The sequence below is a fragment of the Cheilinus undulatus genome, linkage group 3, assembly GCF_018320785.1.
Source record: "Cheilinus undulatus linkage group 3, ASM1832078v1, whole genome shotgun sequence".
Taxonomy (NCBI): domain Eukaryota; kingdom Metazoa; phylum Chordata; class Actinopteri; order Labriformes; family Labridae; genus Cheilinus; species Cheilinus undulatus.
This window is the reverse complement of record NC_054867.1, coordinates 47043286-47066039: the sequence shown is the minus strand read 5'-3', so window position 1 is coordinate 47066039 and position 22754 is coordinate 47043286. Positions and strand designations below refer to the sequence as shown.

At 39.2% G+C, this 22754-nt stretch overlaps 1 protein-coding gene across 2 annotated transcripts in view; it reads right to left on the bottom strand.

The window, feature by feature from the left end:
- alpl (alkaline phosphatase, biomineralization associated) overlaps positions 1–22754 on the bottom strand; it is a 41383-nt gene that overhangs the window by 13466 nt on the left and 5163 nt on the right. For both annotated transcript variants that reach the window (XM_041783722.1, XM_041783723.1), the window contains exons 2-5: positions 8632–8781; positions 7134–7253; positions 6067–6182; positions 3674–3848 (exon numbers count right to left, since the gene is read on the bottom strand). In XM_041783722.1, coding sequence (XP_041639656.1) covers positions 3674–3848; positions 6067–6182; positions 7134–7253; positions 8632–8704 — 484 coding nt within the window. In that variant the 5' untranslated portion in view covers positions 8705–8781. The remainder of the gene's footprint in view (positions 1–3673; positions 3849–6066; positions 6183–7133; positions 7254–8631; positions 8782–22754) is intronic.

Sequence of the window (22754 nt, the reverse complement as noted above, 5' to 3'; positions counted from 1 at the left end):
AAAAACTTTCAGAACTCACAAGAAACTTTTAGAAAGGAGTGTGGTTGTTTTGAAATGTGCAGCAGGAAGAGCTTGGTGAATGCATCCAAGTTTTGGGTCGGTATCTGAGAGCAATGTCAACAATGGGTAGGCTCAAGGTACATACCCGTGCAGGATGTAAGCTGCAGACCCAATTAGGTTAGAAAATGTACCAATGTTATGGAAATGTTTTCTCAGAACAGGATAGTAGGACGCGTAGAAGATGTTCTGCTGTAATAAAATGAGAGCACATCAGTTACATAAATTCCATAAATAAATTACAGCGACTTGATTTTGGAGAGAAAGGGGGGTTGTGTAGAATGGAGATAGATAAGTTCCCTTGTGTGTCTCTTGCCAAAATCTCAAATAAACAGTAGGGAAACATTGAAGATCTTATTTTTATTTCCTTGGATCATTTGCTCAGTGCATTGGGTACTATGTTAACTTCACACTGTCCTTTTAAAATATTTTTTACTTATTACTATTTATGGTTCAAAATAGGGCTGGGCGATATATCGAGTATACTCGATGTATCCTGGCTTTTGCCACCCACAATGTATAAAATGACTATATCACGAATATCCGAGTATGAATTATGTGGAAGTTTTGAGCCGTCAGCATGCATTTCTCGCTGGAGTTTCGCTTCTCCCATTGTCCCTGAACGCATCTCTCACAGCAGAACGCTCACTCTCTCTCCTGCATGGCTGCGCCCATCCAGAAAACTCCTCTGCACATGAGCATCAGTGGCGAGAAGCAAGGAAAAAGGAAGGTAAACAGAGCAGCATGGCTGGTTAGCGGGGAGTTAGCTGACTTTTGAGACAGCAAGAAACCACGCTGGATCTGCAGCGTTGAGCAGTCATTCAACTTTGAAAAGGACGAGGTCTAACTCAAGTGGTATTCGCTAAAATACGCCGCAAGAGGACTCAGAGATAACGGCAGCAGTAGCACAACATGTCGCTAAAGACATGAGTCCAGTGCTGTTGAAAAGACACTTAACCCTGAATACGAGATTTACCTGGGCGCAAGCAATTTGCTGAAAACTCCCTGCCAGAGTCATACATTTTAGAGAGAAGACGGCCAGAAAAATGTGATCCATTTCTCCTCAACTACAGAGACTTATCTCAGCCTTACAGTTCAAAACACTGACAACGAGAAGTTAAAATGTTCCTGCCTCCAGACAAGCTTGTTTTCCCTTATGATCACTCAGGACAGTTTCTTGAATAAGGTCTACAGACCCTCTCATGTTATGAACTTGTCAGAAACTGCTCCAGCGTTCATCAGCACAGATAATGGACTAAAATAATCACAGCTGTGAGTCTGAATGGAGGACTAGACTGCAGGAGTTTGGCCATTTACTGCATCCATGATTGGTGAGCTCTGTGTAGGTTTGCTTCACCCTTAATAAGGAAAATAATCATTTTATAGTCAGCAATTGTAAACATAACATAGAACACATTTCAGGTCTATTTCAATCACCAAACTAGTGTCATTTGGGGCTAAATTAAACATTATACAGCTGCTGAGAGGCCATATTAGAATATCGCCATATATATTGTGTATCGGGATATAGCAAAAATATATCAGGATATCAATTTTAGGCCGTATCGCCCAGCCCTAGTTCAAAAGTTATTTAACTTTACATAAGATGTGTTTCTTCTTGTTGTATTTGCAACAACGGTCTAGGACAGTTGAGAGGTTAACCTGAGTGGCAGCATTTCTTTGTTTAAAGAAGAACAATAAACCATCCTGACAGACTTTTTTGGTGGAAAGATGTTTTTGCTCCCAACCAGCTTTGACAAGAGTTCGATTTTCCAACTGGCTCCACTGAAAGTGAATGACAATGACAGCTGCCTGTCAAGCTCATGTGATGTGGTGGTGCCAGCCTGATATGTTATATGTTTTGTTGCCCTGATTGGCCCATAGTGTACGTGATGGACAGAACGTTTGACCAGCAGTAGTTTCCTGGGATCCTCTGTCCTATTTAGAGTATTGGTAAAGAAGATTTTTTCAGAAGAATAAAGAGAGATGGACATTTTGTTTCAGTTCAGATCTGCACTCCATGACGTGTGTGTGGGTGATTTCAACATAATAAAAACATAGAAATGTGGATGGATTGTCCAGATTCCATGTCTGACAACAGGCAGTTCTATCTTGTAAAGCATCAATCTTGAATGACTGAGCCAGGTCTGAAAATGCGTGGGACAAATCAGCCGCATTTCAGAAGAATGTGGCGGTAGCTATGGGCAGGGTTTAGTTGTGCTTGAAGCTACGGCTGAACCTGCCTGTCATGCTCAGGATACTACCGAAGCTGCACATCTACGATCCTCCTTTTGTCTTGTCAGTGATTGGCCCATAATGATTTTGACAGAAAGACCAATCATCTTTTGAGAACTTTTACAAAGTCCTGCCCTTCCTAAACACTTTGTATGGGAGTTTTTCTGGATGAATGTTAAATAAAAACAGTCTTTCTGTTGTGTCAGGTTAATATATTTACATTCACTGAACTTTTAACCTGAGGGAAAAACATTGCTGTTGTTCTATAGGTCTCAGGAATTAAACTTGAGCATTGAAAAGTAACAGTGCTCGGCAATGATTAATGAATTCAGAGTAACCTGTATTAACATCTGAAAAGGTTTAATTCAAGTGCTCTCAATTGAAAAATCTAATCCAACAGAAAATACTTTGCATTGGAGGTGTAAGGTCAAAGTCCTGATGGTTGAGAAAAATAAAACACTGAGTGGGCATTTCTGCCACAGTCAACTTTTTCACTAATAAAGGTAATACATCAGAGAAAAAATAACCTTCTAAAACGCCCTGATGAAAGTCTTTTTTCATTCCTGTATGCTTCACATTGGAGGTCAGCTGCTGCCCTCAGTTTTCCCGGAGGAATGATTGGATTTCTTATTACGGTGACCCCTGAACCCACACATATGCTCACAGACACGCATACACCCTGACCCTCACCCACCCTGAACTTATCCTCTCCAGTGCCTGCTGAAAATCCCCAGTGAACAATCATGTTTCACACATCCATCTCCCTATATTTTTAATGGGCCTTTTTTCATACTTCCTTTCAGGCTTGTGCAATGTGTTTGAGCAGACTGCATGATGTATCCTTTCAGACATTTTTCAAACTGCAATCAGCGCTGTTTGTTTTGTCCTGGCCATTTGAATACAGCATTGGGCTGAAAACCACACCCAAGTCAAATTTTCCCTGTTAAAATGCAAATTTTCATGTAGCCATATGAGGATTAAAAAACTGCAAAAACAACCAAAAACTTGGCAATATTTCACAGCAATCACTGCCATTGAGAGATCTTTGGAAAAATTGTTGGTAAAATGAAACTCCATCCAAAAATAACTATTTGGGTCAAGTTAAAGTGACTCACACTGTGCTTTAAAGATGACTTTGGTTCAAGGCGTGAAAAAACATGCTTTAAAAGCATCACTTTCAAAAAACACTTCCAAGTTGTTGCTCTGAGCGATGTGGTTTCTCATTTACTGTTAACACAGCAGCAACGACAGCCACAGTTTAGTTTCCTGGACATAAAAACACTTATTTTATGACAAACAGCTGACAGTCCTTTCACCCTGTAGACAAAGAAATGCCTGTGAAAGAGGCCCATGTTATATAACATTTATTTAATGCCCTTACCTGCATCTTTAGCCCATTTGAGGATGGATGTGACCTCGTTGCCCTGTGTGGTGTTACACTGGGATCGGACAGCTGCTGCACTCACCCCCACCGTGCCCTCGTTGGCTTTGACCCCACAGAGGTAAGCTGTGGCTGTGCCAGCACTGTCAGGCACCTGTGCATTTGTGTTGTACGTCTGCAGTGACAAGTCATTGAAAATGTTAGACTCTGATACTGTTGAGTTATTCTGATATGCTTTCTTGTTTTGTAACTTGTTTGGACATGATGACAACCAGGCTGGTGCTTCACCTACGAAAACAGACCTGTAAATTATAATAACAGAGCTGTTTTTACTATCAGTGATAGATACAAAAATACCAAAACCAACAGTGTGTCACTTCATCAATTGTGGTTCTTTTAGCCTCAGTTCTGTCTCTGCTTCTAGCCAAATTCCTACTGGTGTTACTAAATATTTCAAAACTGTCACAGTTCTATATTTAAAAAGGCTTTTCAGTTCACTTTTCCAAATATTTTCAAATGTTTTTTTTTTTTGGACTTTAAAGGTCTATCAGGCTGACCACGCCTGGAAAGAACAGCTGATAAAAACATGCCACAGCGGTCAGCTGACGCTTCTGAGGAAGACTGTAGATGACAGTTGAAACATATCAAGGTAATGAAACAACACATCCTAAAAAGAGAAACAAAATACATAATCAAGAAAGACAAAATGAATTTACTTGATCTACCAGAGTCATCAGTTAATGTAAAGTTTTGGTCTTTTTATTTGGTTTGCTTAAACATGGAGTATTAATGTGAAGACTCCAGTTTCAGTGGTACATACAGTGCCTATAAAAGTATTCATCCCCTTGTATATTTTTACTTTTATTGGTTTTATAATTAAATCATGGTCAATTTGGCTTCTTTCACCAAAAAAATACAAAAACCCTCTTTAATGTTAAAGTGAAAACAAACTAATGTCAGTCACATAGAAACATGTATAATAAGTGACTGCATAAATATTCACCCCCTTCAAGTCAGTATTGAGTAGATGCACGTTTGGCTGAAATCAGAGCACTGAGTCTGTGTGGATAGGTCTCAATCAGGCTTGTACATTTGGACACTGCAATTTAACTCCATTCTTCTTTGCAAAACCACACAAGCTCTGTAAGGTTGCACAAGGATCAAGCATGAACAGCCCTTTTAAGTCCAGCCACAGTTCTATATTGGACTGAGGTCTAGGCTTTGACTCAGCCACTCCAGAACATTGCCCATGTTGCCATTAAACCATTTCTGTGTAGCTTTTGCTGTATTCTTCAGGTTATCGTTTTACTGGAACATAAATCTTTTCCCAAGCTGTACTTCTCTTGCAGACTGAATAAGATCCTCCTCCAGGACTTTCCTGTATTTTGCAGCATTCATTTTACCCTCTACGTTTACAGGCCTTTCATGGCCAGCTGCTAAGAAGCATCCCAACAGCATGATGCTGCCACCACCGCGACTGAACTCTAGGGGATGTTCAGTGCCTTGGAAATGTTTTTGTATCCGTCCCCTGGCTTAAACATTTCACTAACCTTTTCTCTGAGTTACTTGGAGTGTTCTTTTGTCTTCACAGTGTAATGGGAGCCAGGAATACTGATTAACCAGAGACTGGACATTCCAGACACAAGTGTCTTTATACTGCAATCACCTTAGACACATTAACTGCACTCAGGTGATCTTCATTTCACTAACTATGCAGTTACTTATTTAGCATTGCCTATTTTTATTTAATTCAAATTATTTTGCAGAAATCTGTTTTCACAGTGAATTTTTGCAAAAAAGGCAAATTATGTTGATCATGATTGATTTATAAAACCAATAAAAGAGTAAAACATACAAGGGCGTGAATACTTTTTATAGGCACTGTACTGAGCCTTTATAAAGCCATAGCAGCTGGTTGTCTATGAAGTCTAAATCCTTGGGTCTCAACTAGTGGGTCACAAAGTCATTTTCAGATGTGTGCCTGCAAAAAATACTTGGCCAAAAGTCAATGATGCTTCTTAGAAGGAAATATCTTAATCTTGTAGTTCCACTACATCTTCTGTTGCATCTCAAATTTTTATTAAAAATATTCAGTTATGATTGAAAATTTCTCAAAATTTGGGTCACCATTTGTCATGAAGTAGGTGGTGGTTGGTCCTGAAGCTAAACCAGTTAAGAACCACTGGTCTAAATAACCAAATAACTGTATGATTTCTGGTCATCTACACAAGTCTGTAACATAGAAAGCCAGTATGACATGACACACTAAATGACCTTGTTTACAGTTGCAGTCTTCATCAGGGAGTCATTCATAGCCAAAGTGACATCAGTGCACAGCGTCATCGTCCATTTATACATGTAGTTAAATCTATACAGTAACAATGGTGTCTGACCTTGGACAGAGACACAAAAGGGAACTTGTCCATCTCCAGCTGTGTCTCTTCCCCGCTCTGTCCGTTCAGCTGACCCTTCAGTATGCGAGCAGCCGTCACCGTGGGAATGCCCATCCCTAAAAACCAAAATCGCATCCAGTATTACAGCTGTGTTAGTTTTCCCTCAGGGTAAGAAAGAAAGAAACCACTTGGCAAACATCAACTTCATTCATTCACACTGCACTCAGGTTGCTGGAGATCTCTGTTTTCTTTAAAACTACGGAACAAAGATGAATGCTGCAGGCAGAACATTTTCTCTGATTCAAATTACTTCATAAACAAATGCTTGAGTTTGATTTTCAAGGCTTTATGTTGCTTTGTGTTTTAACTGAAAGCAGGAAAGACTCGGTAATCAGAAAGAAATGCAAAAACCTGTTTACTGTGCTCAAAGGTCACAGTTTTTCTTCCACTGTTAACAAAAAGAAAAGCAAATGGAAAATATTTGCCCAAGGTGGTGTTATATCATTTACAGTAATTTCAAAGCCAGCCCTGCATAAACCTGAGAGTTATACAAAACCACAGGCCAACAGGTAAACGTAGGAGTTTAGTTTCTAAGCAGCTGAGCATAATTTTGATATTTCCCTGGAGAAAGTTAAACAATGTCTGGGAAACCTTTACCAATCAGACAATCATTACCTGTTTGGTCAGATGCCATTGAAAAAAAAACACTCTAAGATGCTGCCTTTTTTCTACCAACACTAACATGACCATGCATGCAGCACTGGGCAAGAATGTCATGTTGTGCCGATAGTCCAAACAGAGAGCAGAGGCCCGGCGGAGGATAAAGGTTATTGTGCAACCAGTGAGTGGCAGCCCAAACAGGAGCTCAGTGATCTAGTGGGAGCACAGTTTGATCAGTTAGATACTATTTATTCACGTCACTTTTTTGGAAACATTTGGAGAGTGTCATTCATTTTCTGCTACATTACTAGACCCACCAAAAACCTGCTGGCCTGGCTGTGATCTCCACCAAATTTGGAGGTATTTCATTATCCCACAAACCAGAGTGTGACATTTTTCTTACTCACCATCTCCAAGAAACAGGATGAGATTCTTTGCCTGATTTTGGTTGAGTTTTTGCAGCGTCATGGCATTCTTCAGGGTCTGCTGGGCCCACGTGTTCCAAAACTTTGGATCCTTCTCTTGTTCTGTGGAAAGTAATAATGGGTTTGATTAGCTTAGGTTAGTAAGGGGAACCAATAAATGCAGGTCAATATTTAAAAGACCAAGTAAATAGTTGTTTGACATTCCTGATACCACAAAAGCCAAACTTGATGATTTAGTTGGTTTGGCTTTCCAGCTAGCATATAAAAAAATCACAGAATACGTATTTTGATTAAACCCATGTTCATAGCAATTTAAATACATACAAATAAGATTTTCCTAAAAATAATGGATCCCAAATTTTCAAAATTTCCAATTTGTTATCATTAATAATCCAGGGGAACTATATGTTGTAATTCTTGTCCATGTATTTGAAACACAAGAACATCAAGCCTCTAATTTGGATGCTTTAACACACCCCAAAACTTAGGAAATTTGCCACAAAATTCAGCCCCAGTGAAAATTTACATATTTTAGTGGTTTTGTGCAAGTTTATGATGCAGGGGCCCCAAATATGAGATAGGGGACTAAGTAAAATCTACATGCATGACAATCAGTGCACATGTGCATCATGCTAAGATGACAAAAATGTCTCTGGGTCCATCCTCTAAAGCATAGAGGAAGTGCACTGTACAGTTTTTGTCAAATTTTGGCATTTTTGCCGATGGACAGGTCGCTTATTTTAACAAACTAGTCCCAGGGAAGATGTTTTTTGGCTCATTTTAGACAAGATGGAGATCAAAAGTGATCTAAAACGTGAGTTTTCACCTTTGACAGAGGTCCAAATTTGGGCTACTTTTTTGCAGTGTTTTCTGTGCAATTACTCCATATAGCTCCACAGTACTTATTTCAATTATCACCGAACTTCTCAAGGAGTATCACACAGTGACTCTTCATACATTCATGCATCAGTATCAGTACTTTGTAACAGCGGCCTCTGTATCGGCAGCCTTTCCCAAACTTCAGTATGCTTTGGCTCAGTTTCAGACCTGAAAATCTTCTGCAGCCCGGCATAGCCCTTGTACAACCATCAGATGATACTGAAACACTTTTTATTTTTTAAATTTTGTTTAATTATTATCTTATTTTGACTAGGAAGCAGTGCACCCCTAGTTGATATTTATTATTTTATAAGTTGAATCTTAAATTAGAAAACACAATGAGAAAGTTGTTGCACTGCAATCAAAAGTATCTCCCACCAAGCAGCAGGGTGTTCCTGTCTGTAGAAAAGTTAAACAAACAATGAATTCCTGTTTTTCCTTGATATCACAAGCCCAAATTTAGCAAGGAACATCCTTTTTCAAAACAGGAGATCTGTTTAGATAATCTAACTTCAAACAGGGCTCCACACATTGTCCTCCGATGTTTGCTGGACACAAACAGGTAGTATTTGCGTATGACAGAAAAAACACGCTAACTTACCAGGGAACTTGACCTTCGCTGAGCTCCCCAGGATCAGACAGGAGCAGATGATGAGCAGAGCTTTCACCTTCATGTTGTCGTCTCTGTGCAGGTGACACGTAACATGCCACTTTTAAAGCTGAGAGAGCCCGGTCTGCGGTCGCCTCACAGCTAGTGGGAGAAAAAAGACACACAACAGTAATTATTCTGTGTCACCTTGTAACAGCCAGCCTCTGACAAACTGGTTTAATGTCTGTTTACTCTGTGATAATTTAACAAAGCCCACATGTTTAAGGCAAACATCACTCTTCTTACGAGAATTAACTCTTCAAATACCCACCTTTCGTTTGTGACAGATATAATCACAGACTCATACTGATTGATTAACAAATCTGCTCAAGTACTGGCACCTTGATTTAAAGGGGACTAAAGGGCTGTTATGATTGTTTGCATGTACAATGGTTTCCCTGTTTTGAGCCTAACCCTAGGGCTGGACAATTATGGCAAAAATCCAAATCATGATTGATTGAACACTTTACCTCGATTATGATTAATGAATGATTATTCCTCCCCCAACCTCCTACTCTGTTTGTTCTGAATTTGACTTTTTAAAAAGTCAAATTTTCCAAGAACAGTAGAAAATAAACAACTTGCATTTCTTGTTAGCAAAATGAACTATTTCTAGATTGATGTATAAAAAGTAGAAAACAACTTTGCTGCTCACATTGCACAGTCAGCTCCGTGTTTGAGTTTTAGTAGACTGGATGGGGATGAGTGCGTGACTAGTACTTCTCCTTTTATGTTTACAGTAGACTACATGCTTTGCAACACCTGGCTACCTATCACATACTACACATACTGTTTTTAAGGGGGTGGTACATTAGCAGAGAGAATTACAAGGGAAAAAATTGAAAAAATTGACACAGCATGTTTATGTCAGTTACAGGCTCTAAATGTCAGTTTCAATTATTTTTCAATTAATTGCCTAGCTCAACCTAATCCTGTCTTTAATTAGAATTATCAGAAACTGGAATGAGGTCTTTACATGCCACTACATCCTGGTGTTACCAGAGTACTCCAGCTGGCATGTTTGAGTGAACCAGAACTTGTACTGGAAGCGCGCTAACAGCTACTTTTACATGTTAAATCCTGGATGATTTTGAAAAATGGAAGTCCTGATTTCATTTATGTTATCAAACTATTTCAACCAGAAGCGATGTTTACGTGCATGTACCTTTCAGACCTGATGCAACGTAAGCACATTTTTGATTATGTAAAAGATACGTGATCGACAAACTGGGACATGAGTCGCAAAACACGTTGTGAATTAACCTTGCTAAGCAGATGGATTTGCCAAACTCCATTTCTGTTATCAGGCAAATCCACCTTGAAAAGCTCCAATCCATACCATTTGTCATCAGCGTCACTTGAGGAGAATGAGGCAGTCGCTACAGACAGGATTTAGTTGTTCTCAAAGTATGTCTGCCTCCAGTGTGGTGATTACCTAACATGTAGAGCATCAGTTTTACCAGAAAGGACCACTTGACCGCATGACAGGGGGGATGTTGTGGGGGCAGTGTTCCTTGACCTGAAGAAGGCATTTGACACTGTCGACCACCACATCCTCTTATCAAAGTTGTCTAAATTTAATTTCTCAAAGCAAGCATTTAATTTTTTGGCTTCTTATTTACATACAGGAGAGCAATGTGTAAAAATTGACTCAAAAAAGTCTGCTCTTCGTCAGAACAAGATGGGTATACCCCCAAGGCTCAATATTAGGCCCACTGATTTTTAGCCTTTTTATAAATGATCTGCCTGAAAGCTGTCCAGGGGCTGGCTGTCAGCTCTATGCTGATGATACAGTCATTTTCACTTCAGCAAAGACACCAAATGAGACAATTGAAAGACTATCTTCTTATAGGAACAGGGTATGTGAGTGGCTTGATCAAAATAAGCTCTCTTTAAACACGAAAAAGACAGTCTCTAGGTGTTTTTCCATCAGAAAACCAATACAATCAGGAAAACCCAGAGTAACAGTACAGGGAGAAGAAATTGAAATGGTTAATGAATTTAAGTTTCTAGGTGTAGTTCTAGATTCCAGACTTAAATTTGACAAACATGTCAAACAGGTCACAGAGACAGTAAAAAGAAATCTCAACTGCTTCAAATTAATAAGGCACCGTATACCAATAAAAGCAGCACAGCTTTATATGCATGCAATGATTTTTTCACACGTCTTGTGTCACAGTGTGGAGCCAAGCCTCCTTGACCGCGATTAAGCCTGTATTATCTTTGTAAAACCAAACATTAAAAATAATGGCTTAAAAAACCTAGGAGGTGGCACCACTGTCACATATTAAAGCAGTATAATTTGCTTAGCTTTGATAATTTTATAAAATTCTCCTGTCTGACACTGGTTTTTAAATGTTTACAAAATTCAGCACCAGAAATGTTATGTAAACCTCTTAAAAGGCAAACTGGTTGTAGAACCACCAGGGGCTCAGCCAGTGGTAACTGTAAAATTGCCCACCGTAAGACCTCCCTGGGGCAGTCAGCTTTTTCTATACGAGGCTCTCAAATGTGGAATGCACTAATGACTGATATGAAACTGACACAAGACACAAAGACTTTTAACAAAAATGTTAAAGAGTGGCTCTAACAAAATCAGAGATGTAAATTTTACTATGATGTAAAATTTTACTATTTTGTCTTTTAACTTTGCTCTTTTAATCAATTGTATCTGTCTTTACACAATTTTTATGTAAATCTTTACTTTTACCTTCTTTCATTTCATTTTCTAAAAGCCTAACTAGGGACAGGAGATGGAAACTAGCAATAGCTATAATCTCTAGATGTGAAACATCAGTTACTTTTAGCTTGTTTGTAACAGGCTGAAATTTTACTATGTAATTTGCATTGTCCCTATCAAATAAACTTTATAAATAAATGAATAAATAAATAAATAAAGCGTAAAAACACTAAAAGCTTTTGATTATGTGAAAAATGTTTTTGCTCTTCTTCCGTCCTGCTTCAGCATTGGTTTGTGATTGTTATGGGTGGGGTCTGCCGTTGTATCCAATGGCTGCTGCCACAGTAGCTATTAGCTTGGATGTAGCTGTAGGAAACCAGCAGTTTAATCTGAACTGGACCACATTTCTTTTTAAAACATGAGCATAAAGCCACACTGAAAGCTTGTCTTGGCAGAGAAGATGATTTTGCACACATCTCCTGTTTCATCTTTCCATTGCATGGTTATATTTCACATCCATCTCTAAAGGTGGTTGAAGTAATGTTCTATCTGTTACATTTATTGCAAGCTAAACCGAGCAACAAGACAAAATGAGGTAGTAGACATGATAGTACGTCCATCCTGAGCTGTACAGGCTAGCATGGCATAGTTTATGAACAGCAAAAGTCCTCGGTGGCTAAAACTCACACTGAAGTTTACTTTTTACTTACTTCTTTACAAGCAACATTAATTGTGGTTTTCTATATAAAAATTTTCTACAGCTGTCAAAATTAATGCGTTAATGTGGATTAATCCATTATCATGATTAATCTGATTAAATTTTTAACGCAATTAACCCATCTACAGCGCAGATTGACTCAAAATCCCTGAAACGTCTCTGGCAACGCATTTTCGGGAAGTTTTTCCAAGCAGGGTTTCCGTCGAGCATGCTGCCGCGCATGCGCAAATGGGCTGTTGATCCGGTAGTGACCAACCAACTCGATATGGAAGACGCTAACTAGCATGTTGGCCCTCTCGATGGGAAATTTGAGTACAAAAAAACCAAGACAGAACAGTCGACCGACATAAAGTATTATGCACATTCTGCAGGAAGGAGTTTTCTTTTCACCAAAGCACTTCCAGCTTAAAATACCACATTGTACACGAAGCATACGTTACGAAGCATACGTAGCACTTTGGCTAACGCATCGCCAAGCTTGCAAAATGAAATGCGATTAATATAGATTAAAAATGAATGTTATTTAATCATGATTAATCGAAATTAATCCACAGCAACCCTGTGATTAATCTGATTAAAAATTTTAATCATTTGACAGCACTAAAATTTTCCAAACACTGTTTCAAGCTACTGAGTGGCAAAAAGCAGACAGAATATATAGAGCTTAACAAATTTATTAAACCACCTGTCTCAGAGACCATCCAGCATCATGAAGTGCTTTAATGCAGACTCTTTCATTTTCAGTGAGCTCTTAACGTTTTACCATTTTGAACAGGAATGAGAAATTTCAAACTGAATTTATCTTTTTATACCCAAATTTGAGCTGGCTCACTGGGCTTCTCTGAGAAGTCAGAAATTAATCAAGCATAACATTCAACCACTAAAACTCATTTTTCTCTTCAGGAATGCAAGTAAATAACTATCATTTGATATATTAATCAAGAAATAATAATGTGCTTTATTATTTTTTCAGTTTTTTTGTAAATCAGTTCATTTGAAAATTCATGGATAACAATAAAAATGATATTTTAGCATTAAAAATATCATTTGGGTTAAAGAGCTTCTACATATTGGTGTATTAACCATTGCAGCAACATAAAAAATGATTTTGGTTTACCAATTTTTTTTACCAGTGCTGTTAATATAGGGCAGCTGTGGCATAAACCTTACTTTGGGTGGTGGTCTACTAAATTTGTTAAGCACTGTATATCCTCTCCCTATGGCTACAGGTAGTTTCTATCAGGTTTCTATCTGTTTAGGTGCAGGTACTTCTTGCATTGGACACTGGGAGGCATTGTCTGTATATTTACAGAAATGCGAATTTGTGCCTGGAATAAAGATTGTCAGAGTCTGTGAATCACTTTTAATTTCTCCCCTGTAGTTTCAGTTTATGACAACAGAAAGGAAGCCAAGAAGTGCTTGACATGTTTTTTTTTTTGTTTGTTTGTTTGTTTGTTTTTTTTAAATCAATCCAAAATTTCCCTCGGAATTTTGTCTGAAATCTTTTAGGAACTGTCCCGTTAAAGTTTTTAGGAAAGTTAAAGTAGTTTCCTCTGTATCATTACAGAATTTTCCTTTAGTTTTTGGGAGTTTTCTGTGGGCATTTTCCCAGACATTTTTTCATAATACTCTCTTAGACTTTTCCTGCAAATCTACATAAATTTCACAAGGAACTAGAACTCAAATTTTCAACAGTAACTATGAGGACTTTTCAGAAATTTTCACTTGCAGCATTAAGAAATTTTAGGAACCTTTCTGGCAACGTTTTGGAAATGTATCTTGTATATGCCCCAGAAACTTTCAGGAATCTTCTACGGTACTTTTCCCAGAAAAACTTTGGGGTATTTTCCTCAGTCTCCTTGTTTTGTCACATTCTGTACTGTCTGAGGTCCAAACAGCATTATTTTTCATCATATAAATATGATCTGATGATGAATATGATCAAATCGTAAATTTGGATCTAGCTTGCTCATTAAGGAGTCAGGGGAGGGACTTCATGCAAGACCAGTTGGGAGTCACTGTTTTAAAGGGTGGAGGTAGCTGTGACTTAATAATAGCCAGTGTTTCCCACACAAAGATGACATTTGAGTGGACCATCAGGTATTTTTACAGTCACTTGCCTACCATTTTTTTTTCCTTTTCTATAATTGTGTGTTTTCATCATCTGCGTGCACACAAGAGATATCCACCCAGAGATCCTTCCCGTAAAAGCACTAATGGAACTGTATTGACTCATCTTAAAATGATGCTGTCATTTGTGAGAAACACTGGTATCCACATCTGTGACTTGCATTTTGTGCTTAGCTCAGCACTGTCAAAGGCTGATCAATACAGAAGATAAACTTTCCATTCCTGCACATTTAAATTGTAGAACTAGATGCCTTATTTTAAACAAGAGAACCCTGAAGTGTACAAGAAAGAGAGCTTAATATATAACAGATTAAGTGTGAATGTGAGCGTGTGATGCTGCAAAATGCAGTGTGATTTCTGACACTGAGGACATAGTGTTACAGCTGGAGGCTGTCTACGACTAATATGAGAGTAACAAGTGCTGGAAATGTAAAGGCTCAATGGGTAAATCGTTGCATCTTATCACTAATTTTGTTCCTAAGTGATGGGGAATTTTGAGGGGACACTGGATCCACTGTTGCCCAGTGCACTACCTCTTTGCCCTCTTGGAAAAACTCCAGCCTGACTATCGAAAGAACATTTTTGGTTTGCACTGAAAATGCAAGAGTACTTAACTAGAAGAGAGAAAACAGAACTGAATTTTTCACTTATTAAGTTCATTATTTTTTTCCAAAGTGATCAGAATGTAAAAGTGTTGTTAATGATGGCTGCATGTGAAGCTAATGTTGTAAATTCAGTACAAAATCCTGTTTAATAATGATGCTCTTCACATCAATCAAGATAACCCTGGTTAAGATTTAATCGACTGAAAACAAGAGTTAACCCTCAAGTGACCTCAATTATTCTAAATCCTGTTTTTGAGTACAGGCCTCATGATAAAGGCTTATCCAGATTCATAACAACATAACAGGATGTTAACATACTTAATGCATATTCCTACACATGTAAACCTCCCTATGTATTGTTTTAATACATGCTGCCTTTGCAGGCATTTTCTAAAATCCAGCTGTGTTTAGAGGCGTAAAGCTGAAGAAGAAAGCAACCAACGCTTTGTCTCCATGCTATCAAAGCTGTATTGGGGATTCTTTTGTGCCGTTTAACCCTGCAGCCAAAGTTTTTTCAGCTGCCATTAAACTTTTTTCAGAAGAAACAAAAGGCGAAGCTCGGTGCAGTTAAGCTGGAGGCCTCGCTGTCAATGTAAGCAGTCACAATAGGGAACCTTATGGGCCCTGGCCAGCCAAGCTTTCATCTATAATTACCCACACCCTCTTTCCTTTCTTCCCTGTGCTTATAGTCAAGGTCATTTTAATGGGATTGAGCTCAATAGTGCTGAGAGGTTTAAGGGCCATAATAAAGCCGATTAGCACTAAATGATTGACTGGACATGACCACCCGTGAAGAAAAAACACTCAAGACACCAATATTTTCACCACACAATTTTTAGCTACTGCTTCTGTCGAGATCGGACGTTGGAAAAATCTTTAAAACCAATTAAATAACCTAATAAATATCACATTATGCATGTTTTTTTCTGACACTATTACATGAACCTGTATTTACCTTAAAAATGCCTAAAAAGTTGTGTTTGGTGTAGATGAGCACAAGGTACGGAGATATGACAGGGTTTTGAAAAGTCTAGCAGCAGGAGTTGAAAACAGAAGGCGACAGGTTAATGCAAGAAGTAATCAGAGAGAGGACAGTTCAGTTTGCTTGGGAAGGAGAGAAAGTCAAAGGAGGCAGGTTTTTAGGTAGGCACCCGCCAAGCCAGTTAAAGGGTGTTAAGGACTGGGAGATGCAGGTAGATATGGGAGGGAAACTTTGTCCCACAGGAGATAGTTTGCTCTACTTTGAGGCCTAACATAGAGCTATGGTCTGCCTAGCAGCGTATAGTTTATTTCATAGAGCTGATGGTTCCATGGGAGGATTCTGTAGAGGAGGCTTATGAAAGGAAAAAGCTGAGATATGCAGATTTAGGAGCAGAAGCTGAACAGTGAAGATGGTAAGTTCAGACTAGTCCAGTAGAAGTGGGATGTAGAGGTCAGTTGTTTCATTACTTAGAGAGCTGGGAGTGCAGGGACAGAATTTGTGAAAGACAGTTAAGGAGTTGTCAGATGACGCAGTTCAGGCCTGTCAGTGGATTTGGATGAGGAGGAGTAATGCCATCTGAGGGTTAAATAAAGATTGACGAAACCCCTTAACTCTTCTATTTGTCATTTTCTCATAATCTGTTCTTTTGTCTTTTCCTTCAAGAAAATGAGGAAGTAGGGGGAGGTAGAGCACCTCACCCTGAGCTCTGCCTCCCCCTAAGACTGCCCTTTCCCAAACCCTGTATATGACAGGTTTTCCAGTTGGATGTGTGAAACAAATCCATCTGGCATGTCAGGTTAAAAACCAGTTGCTTCTCAGGAAAACTTTTTGCCAGCCACAGCTGAACACACCGGTATGAAGGCATTAGCGATGAAATGCCACTCTTTTATCCTCTTTTCATATACCCCAAGCGGGTCCTATGGCCCAGCAGTGGCTGGTGGCGAGCCTGACTGGTGATGCGATGCTACTGGTGTGATGCAATGCTGTGCCGCCGGCATGTTTTGGGCTTTAAGTGCCACAGTGCGTCCATGTGCCTCTGGCCGCTGTAGGTGAAGGTTTGTTCATTAGAATAAACCGGGGCGATCATTTGGACGCATATTGGACAACACTAATGGGCTTTGGTCTGTGAAACAATGACAAAATAACATCGTATTTCCCTGTACCACTGCTCTGTTTGTCTCTAGTGACGCTCACAATTTGTCTCTCTCTTTCTGCTTATGTCTGGTTGAAAATCTGATCGAATCAGAGGTTGCGCTGGACTTTTTTGTTGTCCGCCATTTTGATGGAAAGGGTCGTAAAAATTCCGTCATGCCATTTTACAATCCGTCATTATAATTTCCTCTTTAATATCTGTAATATGATATAATTCAAAATGACTTTATTAGTAGTGTTTAATTAATGAAGCATCATTTCTAGACTTATATTTAAAAAACACTCTTTGAGGTTCTGCATTTTGATGGCACTGAGAGATAGATGAACACAGCAGCAGCGTTTACTCCTCATTATTTTTACGCAGTGATGGTGGAGCAACAATCTCTGTCTGTAAGCGAGCAACTATGAACTGCGCCATTTAAGATATCACGCACAGTTTTGAGGATATTTTTAATATCAAGATGTTGTAGTTTGACAACCATAGCTGATAACAAGCTGTTAAAATGCTGCACTGTGGAGCTGTGCACTTTTGTCTGCTCCACAGGAGTCGTAATCCGAAAAAATGTCACGCATTCAGACCTTGCACACTGAGTCAGGTGTGTTTGTATCAAGCGGCAACCTCCGGTCCTAAAAAATGAAGCCAATGTGGAAGTGCAAAAAATTGCTATACCGCGACTGTCCACTTGAGGCTGGCTGCAGGAAAACCGGAAGTTCCGTCTGCACACGTTAAACAGCCGGTTTTGACACACAAAATAAAGTGGTTTACAGCCTGGTTCAAAACACCAAACGTGTGTCATTAGCTAGTGTCTTATTGTGCTCCCACTGTACGGGGGATGAATTTTTTTGTACCGCGATGGTTTGGATTATATTTAGGATAAACTTCACTTCATGGTGATTGGCACGTCTCATTTGATTGACAGATAGCTCGGCAGGCAGAGGCTCCGTTCCTGTCAACCGGAATGCTAGCTAGCAGGCTGACAGGAAGTCGCGCTTAGTGAGCGGGCCGTTAGGTTGATCCAGTTTGGTTGAGACCGCGATTTCAGTATAGCAGCCTCCACGGATTGGCTTCAAAAGCCATTTTACTCCACCTATTGTAAGCAGACGACTGACATCACACTGGGTTTGTCCAATTCTTTCTACAGTCTATGGTTTGTATTTGCCTTGACTGCGAAAATTTGGAGAATGTGGCAAATAGTTTTATACTGCGAGCCTGTGTCTCTGTCACTCCTTTAAAATCCCGCTGGATCCATTATGATGCATGAGCGTGTGCTGTATGAAGCTCTCTGTCAGGATGGATCCAGCGGGATCCATAGTGCTGAGACAAGCTGGAGAGATGGAGAACAACTTTTTAATTCTTTCTGTTATGACCTGTGAGTAGGCTACAAACGTATGCCTTTAGCTGTTATATTTCCATGACTGATAACATGGAAACTACGGTGTTAAAGTGAGGTTTCAGAGAGAGGGGGGGGGTGTCAGACGGTGGTGAGCGAGCAAGAGAGCATAAAGCAACAGGCGCTGATCTGAATCATCATTCACCCATCTCTCTGTAATATTTCCATGGTTGATATCCACATGATAAATGAGCAAACTTTGGCTATTGAGCTAAAATGCTAATATTTACATTAAAAAATTCATAAAAATATCAGGAGTGTTAGAATGCAATAAAAAGAGGTGTATCTCAACCAGGCAGTGTGGTATTTATTTAATGTGAATATTAGCATTTTAGCTGAATACCTTCCAGGTCATGTGACTTAATGACTCAAAATCAGTGCAGGGTCACACTGAGACGTGTCTTTTTATTGCCTTTCAATAACCCACATTTTGTTTTGAAAACCGGAAGTTGGTCCACGCTGTAGCATCCTAGCGCTGACTTTCTCAACCACCTCCGTGTATTTGCCATAAAGTCTGCAATACAGGAGCACTTGAAATGTTAGCGCGGCTGGCTTGACAGTGGTTCAAAATTCTCCCTCATCCTTCAAAAAAATCTGTCATTGACGGAGAATATTCAGGTAACGCGACCTCATGTATACATTTTTTCTCTAAAAACTTTGATATTAATTAAAAAAAAAAGGATACTGACTCAGTTAAAACACATTTTAAATCAAGTATCCACTTTTTGAAATGCTTACAACCTAAATGATGCACTCAGTAATGGGTAATATCTTATTTTTAATTCATAAATATTGTAAAGCCCTCACACTGTCTAAATTGCGCAAATATGTCGGTAATATATTCTTACTTGGGTTACTTTGGTGTCTTAATGAGACATTGAAAGAGCTTAAGAAATATAAGCATTTTGCATCCTGTGAGTCTAATTGGACTACCACTGCTCTCTTGCAGCAGCTTTGGGTCAAACTGTCACTTCAGATCTGTATTCAAGTTAAACCTGACCTGTTAAACCTAAACATCTGATATTACATCTGTTTAAAACATAAGATATGAAAAAGGACTAGAGAGTATCAAAACACTCAATAAACTTATCAGCAAGATTAACTTAAGATAACTGATAGCAATTTGAGCTATAATGACTGATCACTTAAACTTAAGTGGTGTCAGCTGAATTAAGGTGACAGCGAACTAAAGTCTGATAACAGAGAGTGTTATGTTGATCAAAGCAGGCAAAGGTCAGCAATGGGTGTAGTCTTCCCTGCTCTTTGTCTTATGGGGAAAAAACATAGTTTTTAGTCTTCAGAGAACACCAGAAGGGCATGAGAAATGCCAGTGTTATAAATTTAAAGGCCTCTCACTACTCTGACTTTTTCTTTCATTGCAACTCTAAGTTAGAAAGATGACTAAAAATTTTGTACTGGTTGATACTATCAATCCTTAGATTAACATATTTGTATCTAAGAATTGACAAGTTAAAACGAAACTGGTATTAGTTTTCAGCCACTATAATTAATTTACAACCCCAATTCCAAAAAAGTTGGAGCGCTATGTAAAATGTAAATAAAAACAGAATGCAATCATTGTCAAATCTCATAAACCATACTTTATTCACAATAGAACATAAACAATATATCAGATGCTGAAAGCTCCTTTTGATGGCAATAACACATCTCAAAAAAGTTGAGACAGGGCTACAAAAAGCTGGAAAAGTTAGTGGTACTATAGAAAAACAGCTGAAAGAGCACTTAGCAACTAATTAGGTTAATTGGCAGCAGGTCAGTAACATGACGGAGTATTAAAGGAGCATTTTAGAGAGGCACAGTCTTTCAGAAGTAAATATGGGCAGAGGTCTACCACTGTGAAAAACTGTTTAAAAACTGTGTGACAATTTCAAAGAAATGATCCTTAATGTCAGATTTTGCAGACTTTGAATGTCCCACCATCTACAGCAGGGGTTCCCAAACTTTTCTGTCTGTGACCCCCAAAATAACAGCGCCAAAGACCAGTGACCCCCACCATCACTGAAGGTGGTTAATGTTGCACCAAGCATCATGTACAAACCCACATTTTTTCTCATTCCTTATATATAAGCACAAATCTGATTTATTGACTCTGTGTTATATTCAGTTGAATTCATTTTAAGAATATTTTTACGATGATGGATAAAATATACCACTTTTAATTTTGAAATCATCTGTGTTTTTTTTAATTGTTTTTTTTTAAAGCATCCTGCGGCCCTTCAGAGTCTGGCAACCCCCACTTGGGGAACCACTGATCCACAGTACATATATCAGAAAGAAGATTCAGAGAATCTGGATAAATCTCTGTGCGCAAGGGACAAGGCCGAAGGTCAGTATTAGATGCTTGTGATATTTGAGCCGCTGCATGTCACTGTATTAAAAACTGGCATGATCCTGTACTGGAAATCACTGCATGGGCTTTGAAACACTACCAGAAATCACTGTCTGTCAGCCAGATAGCTGTGCTATCAGCAAATATAAGTTAGAGTTGTATTAAGTAAAGAAGAAGCCATAGTTGAACAAAATCCAGAAAAGGCAACATACTCTTGGAGCCAAAGCTCATTTAAAATGGGCTGAGGCAAAATGGAAAACTGTTCTGTGGTCAGATGAATAAAAATTTTGAATTCTTTTTGGAAACCAAAGACGCCGTCTCCTGTGGGCTTAAGAGGAGAGGGACCATCCAGCTTGTCATCAGCGCACAGTTCTAAAGCCTGCATCTCTGATGGTATGGGGTTGCATTAGTGCCTATGGCATGGGCAGCTTATACATCTGGAAAGGCACTCTCATCGCTTAAAGGCATAGAGGTTTTAGAGCAACATCTCTGTCAGGGAAGGCCTTGAAGACCCAGGACTGTTGAGCTGCTACAATTCTACATCAGACAAGAATGGGACAACATTCCTCTCCCAAAACTCCAGCAACTTGGTCTCCTCATTTCCAGACATTTACAGAATGTTGTTAAAAGAAGAGGGGATGCTACACAATGGTAAACATGACCCTGTCCCTACATTTCTGAGATGTGCTGCTTCCGTCAAAATGAGCTAACATTTTCATGAAATGATAAAATATCTCAGTTTCCAAATCTGATAATGTTGTTTATGCTCTATTGTGAGTAAAATATGGGTTTTATGAGCACAGTGTCCCAACTTTTTTGGAATTGTTTAGACATTTAAGCCAACTGGTTTTGAATAAATTGTTCTTTGAAAATAAACAAAAGTCATATGCTAAAGGAAAGAGAAATGTTAAAGCTGGAAAAATGTGAGCAGTGGAGGATTTCCCACTGGTAGCATGCATATTTTGTAACTGCCCTTTGTGTTTCTTAATATTTAATCTAGGTGTTAAAGGGGGAAAAATGTGTGAGAAAAACTCTGGCATTATGTCATCAAATGCTTTTTATTGGGCTCATTCTTTCCCATCATGTCCTGGCATGTTACACCCTCCATGTCTTTGAACTGCACCTTTTAGTACACTGAAATCCCAAACAGCTTGCAAACAACAGCTCATAAACATGTCTAAAAACCTGCTCAGACAGAAAACTTTGCGCTCCGTTTGGTTTAATAAGAACTGGGCAGGTCAGAACCAACCTGGACTAAGAAAGTGTCCACTCAGGCAAAAGGCTATGGATGTGATAATAAAAAAGGTATTAATTCAGGCGCTTTTACCGTTCCCAGGATGCAGCAGGCCTGAGTCAGTCACAGCCCTTTAAAAGGTGCCGGGTCCACCCAGGGGCAGTGGACCTGCCAGTCTGCACATAAAGTAGCAGAGCAGGACTACCGCGGCCACCAGCAGGACTCCAGTGAGGGCTGTGGTCAGAATCACATTAGATTCCACTTCTGTCATGGCTTCAAGGCTGTTTCAATGAGTCCAAAAAACTCAGCTGGTGTCAAATGGGGTAAAAACTCCCAGCAGTAAAAAAAAAACTTCCCCCTGTGAGCAGCCGTTAATGCCTGGAGCAAGTCTCACACACACACCTGAATGTGTCACTCCAGCAGGTAGGTGGGAGCTCAGAATCGAGGATTAGGCTTTTAATTATGCTGAGAAGTGCACGGCTGATAGACGGAAGCTTCTGAATACTCTCACAAAGCCGTACAGTTATTGTTCTGTGCCTGGTTTTTAAGACGTGTAACATTGTGTTATCTTCCTGTCTCAGTTCACTCTGACTGGCAAAGGCTCTAAACATAGTTGCCAGGTTTTAGATAGGCAGCTCGGTTTGCTTCTTGCACCAGACTGCCTCGTCCAACCTCCTGGATGCACACAGAATAACTAACATTTCAAGTGAATTTCACACTGCAGGGAATGTCTCACTTACTCTGTTGGAGTAAAGCACTGTTCTCTTCTGCTAAGTGTGAATTTTAGTCCAATAAAGAAGGATAAAACTCCAGCTGAAACCATCGATTAATTG